This window comes from Nelusetta ayraudi, unplaced genomic scaffold (genome assembly GCF_046127955.1).
Source record: "Nelusetta ayraudi isolate G7.1 ecotype Tasmania unplaced genomic scaffold, CSIRO-AGI_Nayr_v1 ptg000057l, whole genome shotgun sequence".
Lineage (NCBI taxonomy): Eukaryota > Metazoa > Chordata > Actinopteri > Tetraodontiformes > Monacanthidae > Nelusetta > Nelusetta ayraudi.
In genome coordinates, this window is record NW_027466107.1 from 2,215,874 (window position 1) to 2,239,382 (window position 23,509).

The 23,509-nt window shown below is 48.2% G+C and overlaps 2 protein-coding genes and 1 long non-coding RNA gene across 3 annotated transcripts in view; 2 read left to right on the forward strand and 1 right to left on the reverse strand.

The window, feature by feature from the left end:
* The window catches only part of LOC142896876 (uncharacterized), a 267,438-nt gene that overhangs the window by 36,015 nt on the left and 207,914 nt on the right, over positions 1-23,509 (reverse strand). The gene's annotated exons all lie outside the window — the stretch shown is intronic.
* LOC142896798 (paired mesoderm homeobox protein 2) lies at positions 7,224-9,536 on the forward strand. The gene is made up of 3 exons (XM_076038713.1): positions 7,224-7,724; positions 8,042-8,199; positions 8,918-9,536. Exons 1-3 carry the CDS (start codon positions 7,475-7,477, stop codon positions 9,287-9,289), a joined length of 780 nt encoding a protein of 259 aa, XP_075894828.1. The 5' UTR covers positions 7,224-7,474; the 3' UTR covers positions 9,290-9,536.
* micall2a (mical-like 2a) lies at positions 11,557-21,679 on the forward strand. The gene is made up of 17 exons (XM_076038719.1): positions 11,557-11,866; positions 12,756-12,804; positions 14,065-14,206; positions 14,357-14,523; positions 14,829-14,968; positions 15,054-15,515; positions 16,089-16,252; positions 17,044-17,116; positions 17,428-17,648; positions 17,733-17,840; positions 18,031-18,095; positions 18,428-18,551; positions 19,709-19,811; positions 19,926-19,999; positions 20,078-20,192; positions 20,275-20,321; positions 20,403-21,679. The coding sequence occupies exons 1-17, from the start codon at positions 11,724-11,726 to the stop codon at positions 20,480-20,482; spliced, it is 2,277 nt and encodes a 758-aa protein (XP_075894834.1). The 5' UTR covers positions 11,557-11,723; the 3' UTR covers positions 20,483-21,679.

Genomic DNA, 23,509 nt, shown 5'->3' on the forward strand with positions numbered 1-23,509 from the left:
TGGTGGGTCACTGCCGTCCGTCACTCACACAAATGTCACTTTAAATAAGACACACGGCCTCGGAAAGAGCAGCTGCTGCGTCTCTTTCTAATGTGACTTTTGCTTCACTGACGGTTGGTTGATTTAAAAGGTTTTCAACACGGGGTAGATCATGAAATGTATCGTCATTAGAGTGTCCGGTATGAACTGGGATCTGTTGCCGTGAAACATAAATGAAAATACTTAAGTATGATTTTCAGGAGAAGTGGCATAAAACATATATTTTTTTCCATTAGCAATACATTTCAACTGGAAGGAGTTGGACACCGGGCGACACGGTGGCGCAGTGGTTAGCGCTGCCGCCTCACCGCACAAAGGTCGTGGGTTCGATTCCGGGGCCCCGGGCCTGGGACCTTTCTGTGTGGCGTTTGTACGTTCTCCCTGTGTCTGCGTGGGTTCTCTCCGGGTTCTCCGGCTTCCTCCCACACTCCAAAAACATGCGTGTGAGGTCAATTGAACATTCTAAATTGTCCGTAGGTGTGCATGTGAGTGTGAATGGTTGTCTCTGTTGTTTCTATGTGGCCCTGCGATGAACTGGCAACTTGTCCTGGGTGTCACCCTGCCTTCGCCCTAAGACAGCTGGGAGAGGCTCCAGCAGACCCCCGTGACCCTGAATAGGAATAAGCGGGTATAGAAGATGAATGAGTTGCGAATGAGACGCATCACCTTAACATTCCATCCAGAAGCTGGTTTCTGATAGTGAGCTCTTGGACACACAGCTGGTGATCATCATTAAATGATCATCACAGCAACCAAACCTGTGGACTGAACTCTGAGTTTGCTGAGTGGCGCTGAGATCGTCTGCTCTCTGTAAAGGTGGGTGTTTTTTTTTTTTTTTCTTCCACTTTGTATTAACTTTGTTTTGCTGAGCTTTTCGTTTAAGTCAAATTAGCCTCAAATCTCTTGGGTAAATATTAATTCCATTATGCTGTATCTTTAATCGTGAAGACACTGGAAATTCAATTGGCAGTCGTGTGAAACCAGATAGTTGAATAACCCCCCCCCCAAAAAAAGGACTAGTTCCACTTTTTAAAAACCAGTTTCAGAAATTATTCATCAGTTTAATTGGCTGCCCCCCCCCTCTCCCCTCCACAACCCTCTGCCCCCCATTCCTCCAATGTGTGTAATAAAAAAAAAAAAAAAAATGAAGCTCATGTCCTCTTTAATCTGTTTGGACAACAGCGGACGGCGAGGCCGACTGGTGACAACGGCGGCGACACGGTGAATTCATTATCTGCGTGGCGTTTGTCTCCCTCCCGACGCCTCCAAATCCCCCTTAATGAATATGTATTCACACAGTCCTCGCTGTAATTAACTCGTTCATACGTGAACCCAATCACGTCTCGTCTTCCTCCTCCTCCTCCTCCTCTTCCATCATCATCATCATGCTCATTCTTCGTATCTGCTGAACGCCACCGCCGCCACCTCCACCTCCACCTCCATCTCCACCTCCACCTCCTCCACGTCTTGATGTCCTAATTGCACGTGTCCTCCAGAGCAGCCCGCCGCTCTGTTTACGCTTATCAATCAACCGGTGCGCCGCGCAAGTCGTGGCAGCGGCCCCGGCTCTTGGTCAGGCGCCAGCATCCCATTGGCCGGGCGGCAGCGGGGCGGAACAGAGATGAATGACGGCTAGCGGGGGAAGTGGTCGGCGGATGGGGTGGGGTGGATGGTGGATGGGTGGATGTCTGACCTGTTGCTGACAAGTTAACAACCGTCTGGAGGCCGTTAGTCATCGTTAGAGGCCTGAAATGAAAGCTGCTAAAAGTCTAAGACGGTTTGTTTTCTTCGGTTTTTTTCCACACCGACCGCGTTGCTGCTTGGGGAGTGAAACGACATCGAAAAAACTTGCGGTGGGCTTGGACAGCAACACAACACTGTTGCCACAAATACAGAGCAACAAAATGCAAAGTCTGCTGAGTATTTCCAGTGATTTTCCAGCGATCAGGCGTCTCCAGCGGGGAAAATCCACAACTTCACTTCTGCTGCTGGCACCACTTTTCAGAAAATGTCTCCTTAAATAAATAAATGATGATAACCAGCCCTCTATGATGTCATAGAAGGTACTGACATCTATCTCAGGTTAATGACGACAACCCCACTTTTCTGTGTTGTCAGTCTTGTTTTTTTCTATGGAAGATCTGGCAAAGGATCAGCGTGTTGGCAGGAAAGTTTTTTTTTCCCCACAGGAGGCTATCAACAGCGGGCTCAGTGTGCAATTCTCTCTTTTTCCCCACAAGACTCCTTTTCGTGCCCTTTGACCTCGCTGTTCAGTCGATCTCCCAGAAATGCACTTTTCCCAAAGAGCTGCTTCATTTAAAAACTGCTCGCACTGGTTTACGGTGACACTTTTACCCATCTTGCACCAGTGGCTCATCTCTTCTCCAGCACCGGGAGCCCCCCCCACCTCTCTCCCGCCCCCCCCGCCCCCTCCCCGGCGATGTGCCACTACCTGCCCGCGCACATCACCTGGCAGCCCGGCCTTTAGATCATCTCCTCGGCCTCCACGCTCGAGTTGCGCTCGGCTCGCGTGGAAGGAGGGAGAAGAAAGGGAGAAGGGAAGCGCCGGGCGTCTCTCGCTTCTCTTCCTCTCCTCTCTTGACGACTTTGATGTCTTCGAGTGTGATTCGCTGAAGGTTCCTTGACATGAAAAGCGGCGGCGGGGGCTCTCAGGTTTGTCCCAGGACCAGTGATCCAGGACTAAAACAATCAGTGGCCTCACGGTGGGGTACGGTTACCGCCGAGCATGGGGCCTCTGCTCCTCCTCCTCCTCCTCCTCCTCTTCTTCCCCCTCCTCCTCCTCAGCCATGAGAACACACTTTTCCTCTCTGGGAGGAAAAGTGTGTTCTCATGGCTGAGGAAGGAGGAGTTTTCTTGTTTTTGAAGACACACTGATTGAATTTAAATTTTTGCAGTGACTTGTAAAGGAAAATGGTAGAATTAAGAATTCATTCTCGTTCCACAAATTGGAAGTTATTTTCTTTCAAATTTTGCAGTTTAGAAATCCAAAACCCTACAAATTCTTTTTTTGTTTCAGACTACCATTTTTTATATTTCAGTTAGTTGCCTTCAGAGTTTATTTTTAATTTTGTTTTCTTTTATTATCTGTTTTTTTTTTTTTTAAATGAAGCTTAAATGTTGGATTTATATTTTATCAGGAATGTGTGTCTTTTGTGGGTAATAAGTAAACTTAAAAAGAAAATGCGATGTTGTTTCTGCTGCCCTCAAGTGGCTCAGAAATTCTGACATTTGAAACAAACTAAATTGTATGTCTGAAGCAATTTACTACTAAAAATCCAAACTGACAATCAAAGTCAGTCTTTTTGTTCTTCCGCCAAAATCAGTATTCAGCAACGACCAGAACTCTGGTCTGGTGGCAGAAATACCACAAAACTGTGCAGGTATCAGAACCTCACACACTAACAACAAAAACCTTGCACAGATTTCCTCAGTTGTGTCCCGGTCACAACGTTCCTCTGCACAGTCAGAACCAAACTTCCCAGCGGGGAGGAATTTAGAGGTGAGTCAATCCGATGAGTCCGTACGCGATCTCGTGTTTTCCGGCGCTGTCGTCAACGCAAGACGAGACTTGAAAACGATTGATTTCGGAAGAGAAACGGGTTAAACGTAGACAGTAGATGAACTTCACTGGTCTTCCTGAAACTCACTGCAATAGGCTCAATTATAGTTGTCAAGGTTGATGAATAGTTTGTGTGTCCTCACTGTGTTCTCTTCCCTGTCCTCCCGCAGTCCAAACACATGCGCGTTAGTCAGACTGGCAACTCTAGATTGTCTGCAGGTGTGAGCGCGGACGCTTGTTTGTCTCTCTGTGTGGCCCTGCAGTGAACTGCTGACTTGTCCGGGGCTTTGACTCACCTCCAGCACCCGGAGACAGCAGCTGGGAAAGAGTCCAGCACAACCTGCACACAGCAGGTGAGACGGTGGAGTGTCGGCCAATGAAAAGCTGTTTGAATTGAACACAGGGCGAATATTTTTGGACATTTTAAATTCATTCATTCATTTCTAGAGAAAATTTGATGACGATTGATGGCTTTTCCAATGAAGCAACGTTGAGCTTTTTACGTTAGGCGTTGTAGAATGTCCCGATATGTTCAGTATCATGACGTTGTAGCTAGCTAGCTAGCTTGTTAGCAAAAAAACAAAACAAAACATGGCCTGCTCTTCTTCACACACTCTCCTCACACGTGGGTACTTGTTTGTTCGAAAAAAGTTTGTTCGAGATTTCCGATGCTTTAAAACGCCACTTGAACGACGTCAACGCGCTCGGACACGTTCCCACCTGACAAGAAGTCCCGCCGGCGGTCGGCTAAACCCCTCGGATAATCCGCGGCGTGTCTCTGCCGCCGAAGGTCCGCTAATGATATCACAGCTCGGTCGAGGACCCGTCGTGGCCCCGTCATCCCCAGGAGTTAGGGCCCGAGAAAGCCCGGCATTATCGGCCGCTATTGTGGTCCCAAAGCCTTCCGTCAATTATCCAAAGGCAGCTCCTTTGAGCAGAACCCCCACCACCCCCCACCCCCCACCCCCACCACCAGCCTCCAACCACCAATTTTGTCCCTGAATTATCTGGATCAATGGGCATTAAAGGACCCAGGAAAAGACAAACACAGTATTTGGAGGAGGGGGTGTAAGATGGAGGGGGTCTTCTTTCAAACAGAGTTGAAATCCCTCCCCCCCCAAACTGGGGGACAAACGCTGAGAGCCATTCAGCCGTCAGTGCCGCCACACACGCTGTTTGTTTAGCGGCAGCTCAGCGCAGACACGTTTAATCTGTGTTGCCTTTCCTGACAGAAGTCCCGAAATGATTTCTTTTAATCTCTGTCTGTCTGTTGTGTCTGTCACTTCCACCACTACTGCTACTACACACACACACACACACACACACAGTGAGAGAGACATCAAGACTGGAGAGCGACATGTTTTTAAAGTTGTTGTTTTTTTATTAGGCAGCATGCCAGCTGGATCATTTCTGAAATGTGTTTGATTTATTTCATGTGTCCATCTGGGAAGTCCTGTTGGAACACATTAGTGACACGGTGACATCAGCGAGGCTCGTCTGGGCTCACAGTTGCTGCCAGCATTACTTGTTTGTCTTCTTCTGTGTTTTTTTTTAAGAGGCTCCGGCAGCAGTTTCTCCCAGGTAATGAAAATGATTTGCTTGGTAATAGAATTTGATAAGCAGATTTGACAGTGATTCAAGAAGCTCAATTAGTAGAAATATCTTTTGACCAAAAACATAAAGTATAAAAGGGTATCTAGTGTTTGCAAATCTTTAATTAATGGAATTATTGTGTTATTGAGTCCCAGATAGAATTTTCAACTTTCACACAGAATGTCCCCAGCAAGACAACTTTGGAAAATGACCAGAGCGAAGAATTTGGTGGCTAAGAGGATTTCTGTAGTCCAACGGAAATTCCTCCACATGCCAAGTGGTTTGAGAAACGCTCATAGATTTTTTTTTCATCCTTTATTATTTCCCGGTTGAAAACAGGATATGCACATTCGAACATTGGCAGCCAGAATTGATGGCCCTGTTTTCTGAATGTTGTCCAAACTATGTACTTGATAAGGATACAATTGATCTGTATCAGACTCAACCTGGAACATGATCAACTCACTACCGACTCACTAATTGTCCGAACAGGTCGGACGTGTCCACCGGCAGCTGAAGCACCGGCCGGGTGTTTGAGCAGGTGTGGATGAAAGGCCGCGGCTGAGCGAGCCCCGACCCCTCCCCCCTCCCCGAACTTCCCGACCCCTTCCCCCTCCCCGCTCTGATCAAAGCGCTCCGACGATGCCGACAGCTGCAGCGGCGTGACGGCCGTTTAGGGGAAGGTGTGTTGTGAGGTAAAGACGCGCCTGGTGGATTAATTGACACACCTGTGCTTAATTCGCGCAGACAGTGCTGGCGATCATCTCATCAGAGATCCATCAGCGCTAAGCTGCAGCTGCCTCACTGAGAGAGGAGAGAGGGGGGGGGAGAAGTGTTAATAATCTTCCTGTCGTGGATGTTAATGTGTTGATGCGCACGCTTTGATCTGAGACGCAAGAGAGGGGGGGAAGAATCCTGCAAGTGTTCCATAGCAGCAGCACACACTCACACACACGCAGACACACACACACACACACACGCAGACAAGCAGCTATTGTTGTCTTGAGCTGCAGCAGTCATTAACTAGCACGCTGCATTAGCAAGTTTCCAAATTTGGGAAGTTTTCAAATAGAAATGTCATCACGAGTTTGGCAAGTTGACTCAATTGTTAATTTTAAGTTTGAACCAATTTTGTATTTACATCACCTTCCTATTTGAGATGCAACCATTGGCACAAATGAGTGTTAAAACCCAAGAAGGTTATTCTGCCAGTTTTCCGGCCATGTGCTTTATGCAACTGCTGCAGAATGTATTCAAACGTAAATATAAAAAGGAACTTTCGCAAACTCCCCTCTTACTATTTATCATTAATCTGTTGTCTTTGTTAAATCCTCTGCCGACAATGACAGTCGTGCGTGTCAAAAGGATAAAAACGACAAGGCGCAGGCGGGGAAACAATAAATTCAAGATGGGCGGCGGGGAAAGAAAGAAAACAAGCCAGTTGCTCGGAGGAGGATTTCCAACTCGGGGAGCTAATGAGCTCTCAGCGCTTTGACACTGCGTTGTCGTGAGAGGCGTGTTTACCCCGGAACCGGCTGTTCAGGGTCGGCTGCCTCCCTCCTCCGAGCTTGTTACCGTCCCTCAGGGGCCCAAACGACTGGAGTTTTCATTAGAGCCGCCTTTTGCGGTAATTTGTACCCCGTTAAGTTTGACAACTGTTAAATCAGTTCCGAGACATCCGAGAAGACGTGCGCACGCACCTGCGCCAGGCGCAGCCCAAACACCACTTTGCCGCCAGTGAGGGTTTTTCTTCTTTTTTTTTTTTTTGCACTTTTCAACAGGGTTGAAAAATGTTGCAACTTGGACACGAAAAAAAACACCCACGTTGGAGAAAGAAAAGAAAAAAAAGCAATGACAAGTGCTGAACACAGGAAGGCTGAATCACAGGTTCCGCTTGGCAGGTCATGTGACTGCTTAAGGAGGGAGGGTGGAGACATGGGTGGGTGGGGGTGAAGCAGAAATTTAAGGTGAGCCCACCTCCGCCGCTCAGGTGTTACCTTCACTGGCCCTCAGGCGACACATAATCCTGCCTTGAAACATCTGGAGGAGCCGCAGCTCTTTCATTCTCCTCCACCTTCTTCTTTTTTAGTCTTCTTCTTCCTTCTTTTTTTTTTAATTTTTGCTCCTCGGCTTGGGATGCACTTCAGCCGTCCACCGGCCCCCCTCTAGGTGTCCGCCACCACCTCCCACCCCCCTCGCCCCCCTCATCCCCCCACTTCCCTCACTGCTCTCAATTTTTCGGACTACTTTAATAGCCTGGACATGTTTGGCCCCAGGCAGCTGGTATCTACGCTGCTGCCTGCTGTTTTCCACTCACCGGCGGCAGCGGCGGCGGCAGCTCACTTCTTCCCTGCCTTCCCGGCCCGACTGGCCTCTCAAGCCCAAATCCTGATCCCAGGGCCTTTTATCACCTATGAATCCTTGAGGAATTATCTGCAGCCGGAGCCGAGCAAGGAGGCTTTGCTGCTGGCCACGCAGGCGGTGGGGATGGCGCCGCTGGCCGAAGGCACCGGTAAGGTCAGAACCTGCTGCTGCTCCTGCTGCTGCTGCTGCTGCTGCTGCCACAACTGCTGCCTTTCTTCTTGTGCAGAGCCAGCGCGGCGTCGCAGCCGCTCTGTTTGTTTGCGCCGCAAATGTTTACAGAAGATTAACTAAACAGCTCGTAGCGAACAATCAATTAAGCAGGCGGCATTGGAGTGGCTCTAATGAACGCGGGCCGCTAATTATGCCAGAGTCTGGAACCATTAGGGTCGTTGTCACCCCTCCTTTCCCCTCCTGTTGGCGCCCGTCATTAATTTTTTTTTTGTTTTTTTGTGCCTCCTCCTCCAGATGAGCAGCGGCCGGTCAAGCAGCGGCGGGCGCGGGCCAACTACAGCAGCTGGCAGCTGGAGGAGCTGGAGAAGGCCTTCGAGAGCACCCACTACCCAGACGCCTTCATGAGGGAGGCGCTGGCAGTCCGGCTGGACCTGATCGAGGCCCGGGTGCAGGTCGGGCCGTCACTTCTGTGTTCAGGTTCTTCTCTGTCGGCTGCATTGACCGTTTGTTCATTTACACTGCCAGTCAAAACTTTGGACACACCTTCTCATGCAAATTTTTTTTTTTTTTCTATCTTTACAACTTTCTGCACTGCCGATACTGAAGACATCAAATATATGAGTGAGATATTTGCAATTATGCAGCATAGAGAAACATGTTCAGTAGCTCTAAATATGCTTTTTACAAAAGGTGGCAATTTTGAAGAATTGTAATATAAAACTGTTTGAGTTATTTGACACTTTTATTGTTTCCTACATAAATTTGTGTGTGTTCATACATAGTTTTGATGCCTTCAGTGAGAAACTGCAATGTCAATAAGTCATGAGAATGAAAAAAAAGACATTCAATTGGTAGGATGTGTCCAAACCTTTGACTGCTAGTGTATTTCAGTGACAGAGTTTAATTTTTTTTATAATAAGGGGTCTGAAAAGACAACACTAACACCAATATTTGCAAGAAAATAAATGTTAGAGTCACAGTGGAAAACTGTCGCAGGGAACTGTGAGTGTGAGTGAGCGGCAAAAACTAAACAAAAAAAAAAAAAAAAGAGAAAGTAAGGACATAAAAAATGTTTTCTAAGATTAACTTCCGACTTATTCTAACACATTTCCAGGCTACTACACAATCATTGACCAGGCGCTCGTGTCCATCATCTTCGCTTGTTTCCAGGTGTGGTTTCAGAACCGACGCGCCAAAATGCGACGGCAGCTGAAGCTGCAGGGCTCGCCGGTGGCGGCCAGGCCGCACGCCGGCGGGGACGCCGAGGAGAAAGAAAGATCCCGCACGTCGCCCACGTCACGCTGCGACGGCGAGCTCTGCGACGGCTGCCCGTGGCCGGAGGGCAGGTGGGAGAGGCCCGGAGGGGCCCCGAGCTCGGAGGAGCTGCGGTCCTGCAGCATCGCCAAGCTGAGGGCCAAAGCCAGAGAGCACGAGGCCGAGATCCACGGCACCGCAGATCATCTGTCGGGGGGGGGCGACGGCGACGGGCAGCGGCGGCGGCGGCGGCAGGAACAGGAAGTGGACGTCGCACACGGTGACTGATCCTTTTCCCTCTTCCTGTTTGCACACACAGCGATAACAACTGGAGAGCCGTAAATCACTGCTGGGACCAAGAGCAGCAGCTCCCTGAGGGGGACGGGACTACTGTGCAGCGCTTTACAAATGTGTGTAAACTGGCATCTCTGCAAGGTTTGTCGGAAAACTCAACTTATTTCAGTTGAGGTAAAGCGGCGTTGGAATCTTCAAGTGAAAAAAAAGTTTCATCATCATTTGCACGCAGCCGGAATTCTCATGTGCGAGCCCCTGGTCCAAAAAAAAAGATTCCAATAATAATGATATGACACCATACACGAATATACACAATTTTACACTGTCCACAATAAATGTATATACACTGTCAGGCCTCCAAGGGCATTAATAATTGAATACGGCATAAACTGGTGGCACAAAATATCCCATAGCACCAAGTTCATTTTCTTTGAGCTTGATCTACAAGGAAACACTTCTTTACGAGCCTACAAACTTTGTGAACTTTACCGTCTCTCATTTCTACACGAGTTGCGACGGAAGCCATCGCTGGCGGATCAGACAGCCGTCTGAAAGGCGATACAGTAGGATAGTGTGGATGTGACGTCACCAGCAGGGGGCTGCGCTCATCTCTGACCTCTGGGCTCAGACATGCAGGATGTATGCGTGCAGCCACAAGTCCTTGCAGGAAACAATGGAAATAGCTGAAAAATGAAATCACGGCGTTTGAGTTTGAAGAAACGCGACAAGTAAATCGGACTTCTTTTTTTTTTTTTTTTTTTTTTACATTCGAAAAACACACACGCAACTGTTGTATTTTCTTTGTGACGCTTTAATTCATGTCACTCCTGAAACACTGCATTTTTTTTTAAAGTTCCATTCCAGATAGATTCTAAGGACTTAGTTGTGAACGATGTTAAAGGAGCAGCAACATTGAAACTGAAATGCAATGAAATGTTTAAATATAAACCGTGATCACATGATGAATTACCTAACCGCACTGTATGTGAACTGCATCAACTTGCAGGTTTAATCGGTAACGTTGAATCATCCACAGTGGGCATTTCAATAGAGAGCTCCAGGAATTATTAGCAAGTAGCCGCTGGCGTGTTGTGGGACAGAGTTCAGACAGAGCTGTGAGACACAGCTGCCCCCTTCTGGACATGAAGATGGCCATAGTACAGATAGAACAACATGTAACATGGGTTGGAAAGAAAATAAAGCACCGATACACAAGTACGCTTGTTTTTATACAATATTTACATAACTTTCAGCCGTTTCAAATCATTAAGAGAGAGAGAGAGGAAAAAGTGTTGTTTGGGTCCCTGTGCTTGTGACAAATAAACATTTACTCTCCCTGTGAATGAGGTCAGCGTGGGTCGCTCTCATTTCAAAGATTCCAGTTCAGCTACTAATTACATTTCCCAGGCTGGCTGATGACGAGGTCCGTGGCTGAAACTTTTAGGTCGCAGAGGCACAGCAGAAGATTAAGTGGTCTTTTTTTTTTTTTCTTTGTTTGGAAGAGCTCTTTAAGCTCCCCTATAAATAACTCTAAGACTGTTGGTTTACTTGTGAGAAAGTTGCGGAGAAATGAAAAGTTTTGTACTGTTTTGTTTTTTTTTTTCCTTTAGTGGGATAACAATAATATAGGCTTATTAGGTCAGACTCCTTCTCTATGACAATGACTGGCCTCAATTAGTCCCCAATTAGGCTCCACACAAAGATGAGTGGTTGTGTGGGGGTTTGAGGGGGCTGGAAACATTCAGCTTCTCTTCTCAAGTAAGTGCAGGCCGAGCCTGATGTCCATTGTGAGATGCTTAATTACAGCAGAAATCCAAGATTAGGCAGAATGAGATTTTACATGAATTATTCTTGAAGTGCATTATCTTGATAAAGTTGGTATTTAATATGGAGGACTGCGATAACGAGGGTGTCAGTGTGGACAGAATTAAAGGTCCAGCGAGTGAAATCTGGTGTCACCTACTGGTTTCCAGGTCGATTTCAATTAACTTTCCAACTCCAGTTCTCAAGCAGCAAGCAGACGATTAAGGAATTCTGTCGATCAAGACATTTTTACACACTGTCCCTTTAATGAAGAAAAAAATAAATCGGGACACAATGGTATTTTTGACCGCTGTTACATGGAGAAACACCCGGAAACATGAGCATTATTTACCTGACCTCTCCTGCTGAACGCGCTCGATGTCACCAATTAGACTAATGTGCGCTGAAACGCCCCACCGGCTCGTCCCGGAGAGGCGGCTGCTGCTGCCACTCAGGTGAGAGGAGGAAACCGGACGCAGCTGCGGCGGCGCAGTTCACGGCCGCAGTCCGACCCCGCGCGGATCGTTTCGGATCGTCACGCGGCGGATCTCGCGGCTCCTCCTCGCTTTAGGGAACCGCGCTCGACCGCGCGCGCGGGCGCAGTGCGCCGGAGTCCGCGCGGAGGATGGCTGCCATCAAGGCTCTGGAGCAGTGGTGCCGCGTGCACTGCGAGGGCTACAGGGACGTGGCCATCACCAACATGACCTCGTCGTTCAGGAGCGGACTGGCTTTCTGTGCGCTCATACACACGTACAGACCGGATCTGATGTAAGTAGACGGTCAGTTATGTTGTGTTGTGTTGTGTTGTGTTGTGTTGTGTTGTGTTGTTTTGCTGTACTTCAGCTGCTAGTCAAGTCAGCGTGGACTGCTCTGTCATGAGGTTTCACTAATTATTCTCTATTTTGAAAAGTTAAGAAGAAAAAATAAAAATAAATCAATGTATATATTTGTTGTCTTAACAAACTTATTCCTAAAGGCCCAGTATGTAAGATCTTGCGGACCCTAGTGGTAGGGCAGTGTATTGAAAGCTGTATGTTGTTTTCCATTGCCATGTTGTTACTTTGGACTCAGCCATAAATAAATAAAGTTAAATGATTGTGCAGATTGCTCGCGCTAAATGACCAAAATATATTATTTGCTGTTTTTGCGATACAGTCATCCTGTTTCATACTAAAAGGTCCCCTTAAACGGCCAAACTACGGCCCGAGGGCCACATCCGGCCCGCTGCGTGTCTCTGTCCGGCCCGCGTGAAGGCTCACCCCCCCCTGTCAGCAAAACTTTTGTCGCCCGCCTACACGATGCAGTTCTGTCATGTGGCCCATTGCAAATAAAGTTTGGCCACCCCTGCTTTAAATGTTCTTCAGTGGGCCTTTAATAGACTCAGTATTTAACATTCAGGATGCTTACGTTAAGTGACGGGAAAAAAACCCAAAATGGACACATTTCCATTTTACTGCCAACAAATCCCTCGTAATGTGACACAAACTGCCCTTTTAGTTCCGTGCTTTTAAATCCTACAGAGGTTGATATCATTTATACAGACCCGCTGTGTGTTTTAATGCGTTATAATTTTAGTAGAGGACGCCTGTTTGCATGAAAGTGTTTTCACTGACTTCCTTCTCATCGCCAGCTGTTGTTGTGTTTCTGTTTTCACCAGCGACTATGAGTCACTCAGAAAGGAGGACGTGTTCGAGAACAACAGGCTGGTAAGAAGTCAAGTCGCTGAACTTCTGATTCCAGTGGAAGTGACTTTGTGCTGGAGCTGCGGAAAACAAACGCACACAAAAAAAAAACACTCTAGAGGTGATGTTTTTCCAGAGGGTTTGCTCGGTTATGCGTCCGTTTGTACATTTTTGAACAGCGCAGCAGTTTTAGGCAGACGTCGGCGATGGCAGAACTCCCTTCGTCCACTTGACCTCATTTATTTCGCAAACCCTTGTGTGACCCGAGCAGCGGCAGCCAGGATTCCCCCTCCATTATTTAGTCCTCTTCCATTTTACCCGCTTCCTCCGGGAGGCTTCCAGTCGCTGCTATGACTTCCTCCGCTGTCTCGGGACGACGCCGGCCGGCGTCAGCAGCATAACCTGAGCTCCGGTGGGGGACGACCTCGCCTCTGCCCATTCATTTTGAATGAGGCCGGGCTGTCATCCGCCACCCGATCCTGTCGAAGACAGCTCGCCCGGAGTCGCTCTTCTTGTTCTCGAAGACAAAGAAATTTAAGAAACACACGAGCCAGAGAATCAGGTGTTGGATCGGTTTAATTTTTTTTAAGTGTGATGTCTCAACTGTTGGAGACATCGTGAGTAGGGCTGAAGAAACTCAACCCTCTGCGGCAGCTCTGCGGTGTAATCTGGCTCTTCCGTCCTGCCAACATCCAGAATGAAGCGTTTTTCTTTAAATCGCTCTGAGGTTCAGCTTGCAGCCGGGACAAAACCGCAAAGCAACTGCTGCTACAGCTGCGCTTGAAATCCACTCGGAATACAGGAAGTGAACGCAAGCCTAGCTAACGCTAAAGAGGTTAGCATAGCAATATCTAGACTTTGCACCATTGTATTGCTTTCGAGCCAAACAAGGGAAAAAAAAAAAAGATCCATCTAGTTTTCTTTCAAAGATTTTCTATGGGCTCTTTACTGTAACATTTGGGAGACTGTAAATGTTCCGGGCCGGGTTAAAGTGAGAGCACATCCAGAGCCTCAGTCTCTAGTTGGCCCTCCATTGCTGAGTCCAAACCCTGCCACCTCACAGGAAGTGCTCCATTCTTCACGCTGCCCGTCCCAGACCTCACTGGGCCGAGCTGCAGCCTGCCGCTCGTCTATTTAAAGTATTATTGACATTGTGTGACATTTTTACACATGCTGTTATTGTGGGACATTCCTGTGCCCAGTGAATGGCCTTTTTTGTGTGTATGTGGAGAAAGAAATGTTTCCTCTGGGAGCTTGAGCTGGGCGTGTCTCCGCTGTGTCAAGGCTTTCCAGGTAGCCGAGGAGAAGCTGGGCATCCCGGCGCTGTTGGATGCAGAAGACATGGTGGCGCTGCGGATCCCTGACAGGCTGAGCATCCTCACCTACGTCTCCCAGTACTACAACTACTTCAACGGGCGACCTCCCAGTAAGAGCTTGGCTCAGATGATCCTCAGGAAGGAGAGCAAGAATGGCCGGGACCACCTCCCCTTCTCTGTTTATTCTTTCATACCTCTGGACTTTTCTGATTTCCTGTGTTAGTTTGTGATGTTTAAGAGCAGTTTCCCTTTCGTCTCAGTGGGAGGAGTCAAAAGACCAGCAGAGGGCTCCAGGGAGGAGCCGTTGGAGAAGAAGAACCTCCCTGTGGTCGCCAAGACCTTTGTGCCTAAAGCAGCCGAGAACCGTCCGCCCTCCGGCCACCTCGTCGCTCAGACCTCCGCCAAGGTGGCTGGAGCAGCGGTGCAGGTGATGGCACGCTGAACTCACACTTTCTTCACGAATGAACTGGGAAAGTTGGTCGAGTTCCAGAATCTCAATTTTTTTATCTGATGTGTGACAGTTTTTTTTTTTTATCGGATGTTATTAAAATCAGAAAGGAGGCAAAAAAATATTCCTAGCTATGCTCAGAATCAACACTGTTTAATGAACACCTTGAACGCTCTTCGTCTTTTATCAAGGTATTCAATAAATATGGTAGTGTGGACTTGCTACTGAGGTGTCGTCAGGCCATGTCATCTTGATGTGACTGTGACTTTGGTGATTATTTTCAGAATTTACAGAAGGCAGCTCCTGCAGACAACGCCAACAAAAGCGGAAGTCTCAACAGTAAATGTGCTGCGTGCCGGAGCCACGTTCACCTGGTCCAGAGGCACTTTGTGGAGGGGAAACTCTACCACAGGAGCTGCTTCAAGTAGGACTTTTACTCACATGCACTCAATCTTTCTTTTTTATGCTTTGCATTCATGACTCCTTTTTTTGCGATAAACTTCCCTCAGATGCAGCGAATGTTCCAACGTGCTGCATGCGGGAGGCTTCAAACCCGGAGCCGGGCCAGACACTTTTGTCTGCAACGCCCACCAGCAGGACTGCAAGCGTTTGAGCAAAAACGGGCCAACTGGGCCGCCCATCAGCGCCAGGAAGCCCCGCCCCTCTTCTGTGCTGCTGGCGCCCGTGGACGTCGCCGTCGTGAAGCCGGTCATCTCGACTCCGCCCCCCGAATCGTGGACGGCCTCGGCCCAGAAGACGCAGTCGGCCAGGCTGAAGTTTTTCCAGGCTGCAGCGCCGGCAGACAGGAAGTACACAGAGGTCTCCAGGGTTCAGGGACGGCCGGAGATCCCTGAGAGTCGTGCGGAGGAGCCGAGCCGTGCAGGAAGGCAGAGCGGAAAGAAGCTGGCAGTGGAAAACTGCAGCAACAACAACAACAAGCGGCCGTTCACCATCCGGTCGGCAGAGAGACGGTGAGCATTGGTTTAATACCTGACACACACACAAGATAGGTTTTTTTTCAAAAAAGCACCCAAACTGGCCAGGCTCCAGTTTTCAGTCTTCCCATTGGTCCGAGGGCTAACAGTTGCCACCTAGCCGCACCTTGGCTAGCCCCTTAGCATGATAGAAACTAAACTCTGGGCAAAACCAGCTGAGAATAACATGAAAATCATGTCGTCCAATTAAAAAAACACTCCAGTGGCTGAAGATGACATCCACGCACAGAGTGCAGCATCCAAGCTACTCGCTAAAGCTGCAGCAAGGCTTGTAGCCACTTCCTGTTTGACTTCTTCGTCTTCTTTTGGGGCCTGTAAGTGCAGTAATCGTACAAGCCGCTGTGCCACAATTTGGTCACAAAAGAAGGAAGCTGGTTGTTTATGGAATCTCTGGATCAATTCAAAGAACGCTTTCTGTGGGAGCTTTGGCAAGATGGACGAGTCAGATGTCATTGTTTTGCAATATTGATAATATTCGTGTCTGAGAAAATAATCTAATATTTTGTTTCAATATTTTAATACCGTTTTTTTTACTCTCCTTCTCTGCAGGTTTGGAGATGAGCCAATATCAGCTGAGACGAGCGGCCGAGGCCCAGCAGGAAACGGGACAGGACGGCCCTCCACCAGCCAGCCGAGCCAAAAGGAAGCGCCGGGTCGCCACCAAGTCAACAAAGACAACACAAGGCCGACGGCTCGACTCTCCCCCGCCAAAGGCAAGCCAAGTGTATTTTAGTCTCTCACAACTGGCAACCCTCCCCGACCTCCTCCTGCGCGTCTCACTACACCGCCTCAACAAACAGAGCCTTTTATATTTGTTTTATTTCTTTCTTTTTACCCTATTTACACAGCCGCTGCGTTTAGCTCAGTGCCGTGTGGTGACATTTTAATTTCTCCCTCGCGCTCCTAATAAACTTCCGGCGTGGAGCTGTCACTCCGCTCGGACGGGCGTGCGGAATCCTGACAGTCAGGAGCTCCTCGCTCGGGAAAACACAATTACCGCTTCCTTAATGCAGGCGCTCGTCAAATCATCCGTCTTTAGGAGCAAAGCCGGCAAATCGCGCTGCTGGTTTTGTTGTCAACCTGTTTTCGTGCGTAGACCTTTAACACTTAGCTGGAAAACAACGCCACCTTGTGTTTGATTAAATTGACCTGTTTGACGCTCAGATTTGATACATGAAGGTGAAGTTTTGATGTCAAGGAGACGATTCGGTTTCCCTTTGAGGTCCTGGTTTAGACGCTGTACAACAACAACTACAAACTTTGTGTACAGAGGGAGAAGAACAGCAGGTTTAGCCCTTTGTTGACAGCCTTCCTGCAAAAACACTCACCCACACCTCCAGAAATCAGCCGACAAATGGACTCGACTCAGGATAGAAACACTTTCGGCTGTTTGAAAACACTGATAAAGTGACATTTTTTTTGCTCAGTCAGAGGTTTTTCGTGAACTGGTCCCTAAAGTCCTTCTCCTCATCCTGTCTTTAATAATTGATATGTTTCCATGCAGACCACTTGCCTGCAGATCTGGTCCGCGAGAGCCAGTCCGACCTCACTCTTCTGAAAACAGACTTCAGTCAAAAGTAAGTGTCGTCAATCATCTTAACAAACTGCCGCTGGCTCCCTTCTGTCTTGAATGATTCCTCTCGAAGCTCCCAGGTTTTTAAGCTCACTTTAATGCCGAGCAGCTCAGAACTCAACCTTCTCCTCGTCTCTGTCTAACCGCTGCCTCCTCTGCTGCTTTTAACCGCTCTCTGTCGCTGCGTCCCAGAATGGTGAGCTGCCTCTTTTTCTTCTCCCGCCTCTTCTTTACGCTCGGCTGACTCTGTCTTCCAAGCTCCGCACGTGTCGGATTTTTAAGGAAGGATTATTTGTTTTTGTTGCAACCCTTCAGAGGTGCTGAAGCTGAGCGACATGAGCACGCTGCTGAGGGACCTTCTGACCTTCGGTCCAGTCCTGTGAGACCTCCCCAGGCTCCGCCTTCTCTCCAGGCTCTGCCTCCTCCCCAGGCTCCGCCTCCTTCCTTGGGCCCGCCTTCTCCTCTGTTTTATCCCGCCCCCCACTGCCCCGTTGCTGCCCCCTGCAGGCCCCCGCTGGGCCCTGAGAAGCCACCAGGTGAGTCTGGTCACTCCGGCTCTTCTGCGAAGTCCTGCTGCTTCCTCGGCCCTCTGACCAATAGCGACCCTCCACCGTGTTTAGGAGCTGCTTGCGGCCGCTCGTCTGCGAAATTGGCTCCCAGACGTCCGGCTGTGGAACCTATCGGCGTGGCTCCGGAGTCATCGTCAGCCAATCACGGGACTCCATCAGGTCGATTAGAAACGCCGTCATTAGGAGCCTCACGCATGGCTTCTGCAGACTTGTTGTTCATTTTTTTTTTTATTTGTTAAGGAGAAATAAATGAGGTGATGTCACATGTTAGGATGCTTCTTTTTTTCTCCTTCCCTTCTGAAAAGCTGCCATTAAAGGTCTCCCTAATCCTGTTTTATCTACCTCTTAGGCGCTAAAAAAGGAAAGTATTTGTCACCCACCAACGCCTCCAGGACCGAAATGAGGTCACCCTCTGTAAGTTCCCTCCATTAAGTCTCTTAAGAGATTAATTAACAGCTCGACAAATATGCTTTCATTACGTTCCCCGTTTGAGGAAAAAAAAAGAGAGAGAGAGCGAGAGAGGGAAAAAAAATGGATTTAAATTTAAGTGGCCCAAGTCTGAATCTTCAAATTAAAGTTATCTACTCTTGACTTTGACCGGCTGGGGGCCTTTTTTTTTTCTCTCTCTCTCTCATTCTCTCTCTCTCTCATTCTCTCTCTCTCTCTCTCTCTCTCTCTCTCTCTCTCATTCTCTCTCTCTCTCTCTCTCTCTCTCTCTCTCTCTCTCTTTTTTTGTTTGGCGGCAGGTAAGGTCTCATCACGTTCCTGCGGAGCAGATCGAGAAGCAGCTGCAGGATATCGAGAGCCGCTTGGCTCAGCTGGAGAAGGACGGCGTGGAGCTGGAGAAGAGGCTCCGCCACTGCGAGGAAGGTCCTCCTTTTCTTTTTTCTTTTCTCTTCTTTTCTTTCCTCTCAAGCTCTTCCTGCTGCAAACAAACATGTATAGAGATTTTTTTTTGGCTCTCCCTCCCCGAGAATTTTATATTTTTGCCTCCATGTTTTCTCTCCGTTGCAAATAGAATCCGAGGTTGAAATGTCAGGAAGAGTCTATTTCATTTTGCGTAAAAAGAAAACGCACACCCTCAGACCGGTTGTTTGGCGGCGGCGCCTCCCTGCAGAAAAACCCACACTTTGATATTGAATTGTGTTTATGCAAACTGCCAAATCCCAGCGCTGCAGACTTCCTGTCCTGCTTGTTTCACACACACGCACGTGTTCAGTCACCGTGAGCTGCAGCTTAGCGCCTGTGTGCGTGTGTGTGCGTGTGTATGTGTGTGTGTGCATTTGTGTGTTGTGCCGGGTTTACCTGCCATTTCCGCGACTGTTTCTGCAGCCAAATGAGGCGAGCGGCGGCTTGCGGCCCGCTGAGATGCAGCTTCTCTCTGGAGCCGCATGGAGCAGGAGGCCTGATTGCTTTGCTCAAGGTCAACACAAGTCGTGCGCGGTAATACGCGTCGCGCCGGGGTTTTGCGTAGCGGCGGCGGCGCCCGGGAAGCCCCCAGCTTCCGCCGCTTGGAATTTGACATCAATTGCACACCACGTAGGAGATCATCAGCTTCCCGACTGGAACTTTGTCCTCCCTAAAAAACTAAAACGCCGCCACTCTCGGGTTCCAATTCAGAGTGAAGTGACGTTTGTTCCCGCCGACGGGAGGCCGGCAGACTTTCATTCACGACCCGTCTCGCGTATCGACCCTTCCACATAAATCCGGGCTGATGAAGCTGCAGATGCAATAAGGCGCCATTTAAGAGGAAGCTTATTTGTGTTTCCGATTGCAGCACGTGCAGACACGTCACCGGGGAGCCGATTGCAACATGTGATTGATTTGTCGGAGATAAATGAGGGGGCAAAGCTGCAAATGATCAAGAAGATTCTCACAGTTGCACTCAAGCAGTTGTTGTTGTTGTTATTATTATTTCGTACTTTTTTTTTTTTAATCATGCAGGTGGCTTGAGTGAATTTGTTTGACTCTCTGTCAGACGTGCACAGTAAAGAAAAAAGATTTGACAAGACGCTGTCCTCTTCCAGATGGAGACGCGGACGTGTTGATGGACCCGCTGATGGTCGACTGGTTCAACCTCATTCGACAGAAGCAAACGTACATCAGAAAGGAATCGGAGCTGGTTTACATGTGAGCACCACTGCTTGGAAATCGTTTAAAAACTCAGCACGAATGAAGAGAAGCTGGTCATTTGGCCATGTACAGTATGTTGGTTCAGGACTGTTGCCTTTGTTTCTGCTGCAGCGCCAGGACTCAGGAGCTGGAGCAGCAGCAGCCCGGCGTGGAGGAGGAGCTCCGCAGGCTGCTGGAGAAGCCTGGTGAGCTTCTTCTCGCAGGCCTTCCTCTTGAATCCTCCTTTGTTTTTTCCTTTAACCTTGCGTTGTCCGGCGCATCAGATCACCTGAAGTCCAGAGTGGAGCGGCGGCGCGAGGAGACGCTGATGCAGCGGCTGGTGGAGATCGTGGACGGCAGGAACGCCATTGTGGAGGGTCTGGATGAGGACAGGCGGAGGTAGAGGCGCTTCGCCATCACAGAGAAAACCAACAGCAGCACAATGTTGACAAAATAAAGTTGATCTTTCGTTCGACACCAGAGAGGAGGAGGAGGACCAGCAGCTGAATGAAATGATGAAAAGTCTCAGTAAGTCTGACAGGAAAGAGAGTTTTTGCTTGATTTTAAATTATTTGCTTATTGAACCGTCCGTATTTCCTGGCGAAACAGGAGTGAAGAAGCCCAAACCCAAAAGGACGTCGTCCATCTCTAAAATGTTCAGGCGGCGAAGCAAAAGACGAGTGGAATGAGCCTCGAGTCGAGCTGCGGACTGTGTGTCTGTGTAGTTACTCTGTGAGGAAGAAGGTATGTGGAGATTTACTTCTCACTACTGCGGGCAGAAGGGAAACGTGAGAAGACAGGCAGTTGTTGAGTATATTTGAGAGGCTGAATGTCAAACTCCCCTCGTGTTGTTTCTTGTTTTTAATTAACGACAGCTGTAATTATTGAATTGCTCGTCATGTGTTTTTGTCTTCTCTGTCATTTTTCCAGTGTTTTTTTATTCATACTGATTGGACAAAAGGGGATGTGACGGGGGGGAAAAAAAGCATCAATTTATTGAAACTGTTTGAAATCATATATGTAAATGTCTGTAAGTCAGGGAAAAAAAATACACATCTGTATTTCATCTTAAAGCCAGAGCCCCTGTTTATTTTGCCCCGCCGCTCACAAGCAAATTAGAACTGAGATTATTTCAGATTTTTAATTTTTTTTTAATCTTATAATGATTTTTTAAAAAGACAGTGAGTGTCAGAATATTGTCAGGCGGACCGGGCCGTCAGAATGGCAGTCTGGCGGTGCCACGTGGAAGCAGTGGCTGCAGCCTGCAGACTGTAGGTGGCAGCCTGGCCATGCTGTTGCACCGCCGGCAGCAGCTCAGGGAATCCAATTTGCCTCAGCGTGGACAGTTAATTTCCTCTGCTAATTTTATAAATGCTACAGGAAAAGAAAAATACACACACACTTACATATATATATTTATATATATATGCATATGTATGCGCATCTACATATATATAAATTTATATAAAAAATGATTTGGCTGTGCCGATGCAATAATGTAATGTGAAAGAGGATTAGGCAGAGCTCGAGCTTATGGCTGAGGAAAAAGGCTTAGAAACTATAGGTTGTGTTGAGCTCTTTATCTTCAAACCGGGGTTTAATTAAACATTACTCTTTGGCTAATATCTGCATCAGAAAAATGCGCCGCACCTGAGCTATTAAAACGTTCAAACACGGCGCGGCGGAGCCTCTCATGTGTGAAAGTGGCGTGGGGGAGCGTGCCCAGTCGCAGCGCCCCTCTCCCTTTTTTTTTCTTTTCTTTTTTTTTTTTAAAAGTGTAAGCGACTGCCTCTGCAATTGTGTGTGTGTGTGTGTGTGTGTGTGTGTGTTCCCTCTTCCTCTTTTCAAACTTGAAATCTGTTGACCAATAAATCATTTAAAGATTAGCGTCACCGAGAGGCTGAGTTATTTACAGAGTGAGGCCACTTTCTTTCTTTCTGTTTGAACACATCTCTGAACTTTTGACACCCCCCCCCCCCTCGCCCCCCCCCCCCCCACCCCACCCTCCCCGCACCTCCCGACTTCCTATGATGCACTAATGACTGTGTATTCAGCGGCTGCCAGGCCTTCAGCGTTAGAGGCGCAACAATGCTGCTGCTGCTAAAGCAGCGCAGTAATCACGCAGCCGCATCGCTGCGTGCTTTTAATAAGGGGGGGATAGGGGGGGGGTCTCTTTCATCAAGATAAGTCACTGCTGTCAATATTATTCTTTATTTATTTTTTCTACAGTCGCTCTTTAACTCCCTGACTTTGAGATGCATGAAATTGTGAGCGTGAACTCGGGGCGCATCCTTTCTAGCGGAGCAGGGAAAAGTCGCAGATGATGATGATGATGATGATGATGATGATGATGCTGCTGCTGGTTAGCAAGTGGGGGTGGAGGTGGAGGGGGAGGGGGAGGGAGGGGATGCTGGTGGGGGGCGGCGGGGTGGGGGGCTAGAGAGAGAGCGAGAGAGAGAGAAAGAAAAAAAAATGCCACGCGTGATGGCGGTGACAGTCGAGACTGAATGTGTGATATTAGAGTTAATTAAAGCTTTGCGCCCCATCTACTGCGAATGCTTGCACTTCTGCAATTAAGAATCAAAGGCGAGGGCTTAGTGTCAGGGGGGTGTCTAATACACGGTTTAAACAGGAATGGGACCTGATTTGCCGAGCTTCCTAGCGACAAGCATTAACAACAGCCTCAAATTAGAGGGACATTAATATTCATAAGTAAAACAATTCATCCTGTGAATGTGTGATGAAATGGAATCCTCTGAGGTGAGCTCTTGTGTCCAGGCTGCCGGTCGCTCATTAAAATATGCCATTACCCATGAAGTGCTTAATCTTTATGAAAGCGCGGTGAAAAAGAAAGCGGGTGGTGGGGGGAGGAGGAGGTGGAGGAGTGGGATGGGGTGGGGGGGGGGGGGTGGGGGGGGGGTGATGTGTTTAAACTGCACACACGTAAATTGTGTTATTGTTCAGCCGGAATGCCTTTTTGGTGATATTTCTTCTTTTTCTCTTTAAAATGTCAGTTAAAGCTCCTGCACTCCTCCTGTCACAGCTGCATGCTTAGCCCTCTGTTGACAGCCTCCTGCTAAAATCCAGCTCAGTATAGCTGCTGGCTAAAAATGAATGCATCCACGTTTTTGAAAAGGGAGACAAAAAAAAAAAAAAAAAACACCCGACAGGGGCCTCAACGGGCCCTTTGTGACATCACAGGGCCTAGATTTCTAGATTTGTGTATTTTAGTGTGCATTTTTTTTTTTTTTTTTGGGGGGGGGGGGGATTAGATCAAGCAAAAGTTCATTGTCACAACAGAATATTGTGTCACATACATTGAAAAAAAAATGGTCAAACCCCCCCCTTCCCAAAATTTGGCAGAGTGAGTTTTGCATCACAGGGGACCTTTAATGTTGACTCCTGTATGTCATACAAAGATAAAAGATTGCCGTCTTTGCATGCTAATATTACTGTGTTGCCGTAATAATAAGATATAAGCCCTCAGAGACGTTTTAGGTTGCTGATCGTACGCTGCCAACTGCCACACCGTCTACATCGTGCCTGCGCGAGTGTGCGTACGTGCTCCATCGATCGCTCGTGCGTGTGACTGTGTGTGCGTGTGTGTGTGTGTGTGTGTGTGTGTGTGTGTGTGTGTGTGTGTGTGTGTGTGTGTGTGTGTGTGTGTGTGTGTGTGTGTGTCTGTCCCTCTCTGTGTGTGTGCGTGTGTGCGTCAT

Bases quoted from the DNA above. Each gene is read 5' to 3' on its own strand.
- LOC142896798 (XM_076038713.1), top strand. From the start codon at position 7,475: ATGTTTGGCCCCAGGCAGCTGGTATCTACGCTGCTGCCTGCTGTTTTC. The intron at 7,725-8,041 runs GTAAGGTCAGAA...CTCCTCCTCCAG, and splicing joins GCCGCTGGCCGAAGGCACCG to ATGAGCAGCGGCCGGTCAAG. The intron at 8,200-8,917 runs GTCGGGCCGTCA...GCTTGTTTCCAG, and splicing joins TGATCGAGGCCCGGGTGCAG to GTGTGGTTTCAGAACCGACG.
- micall2a (XM_076038719.1), top strand. From the start codon at position 11,724: ATGGCTGCCATCAAGGCTCTGGAGCAGTGGTGCCGCGTGCACTGCGAG. The intron at 15,516-16,088 runs GTGAGCATTGGT...CCTTCTCTGCAG, and splicing joins ATCCGGTCGGCAGAGAGACG to GTTTGGAGATGAGCCAATAT. The intron at 17,117-17,427 runs GTAAGTGTCGTC...GCAACCCTTCAG, and splicing joins AAAACAGACTTCAGTCAAAA to AGGTGCTGAAGCTGAGCGAC.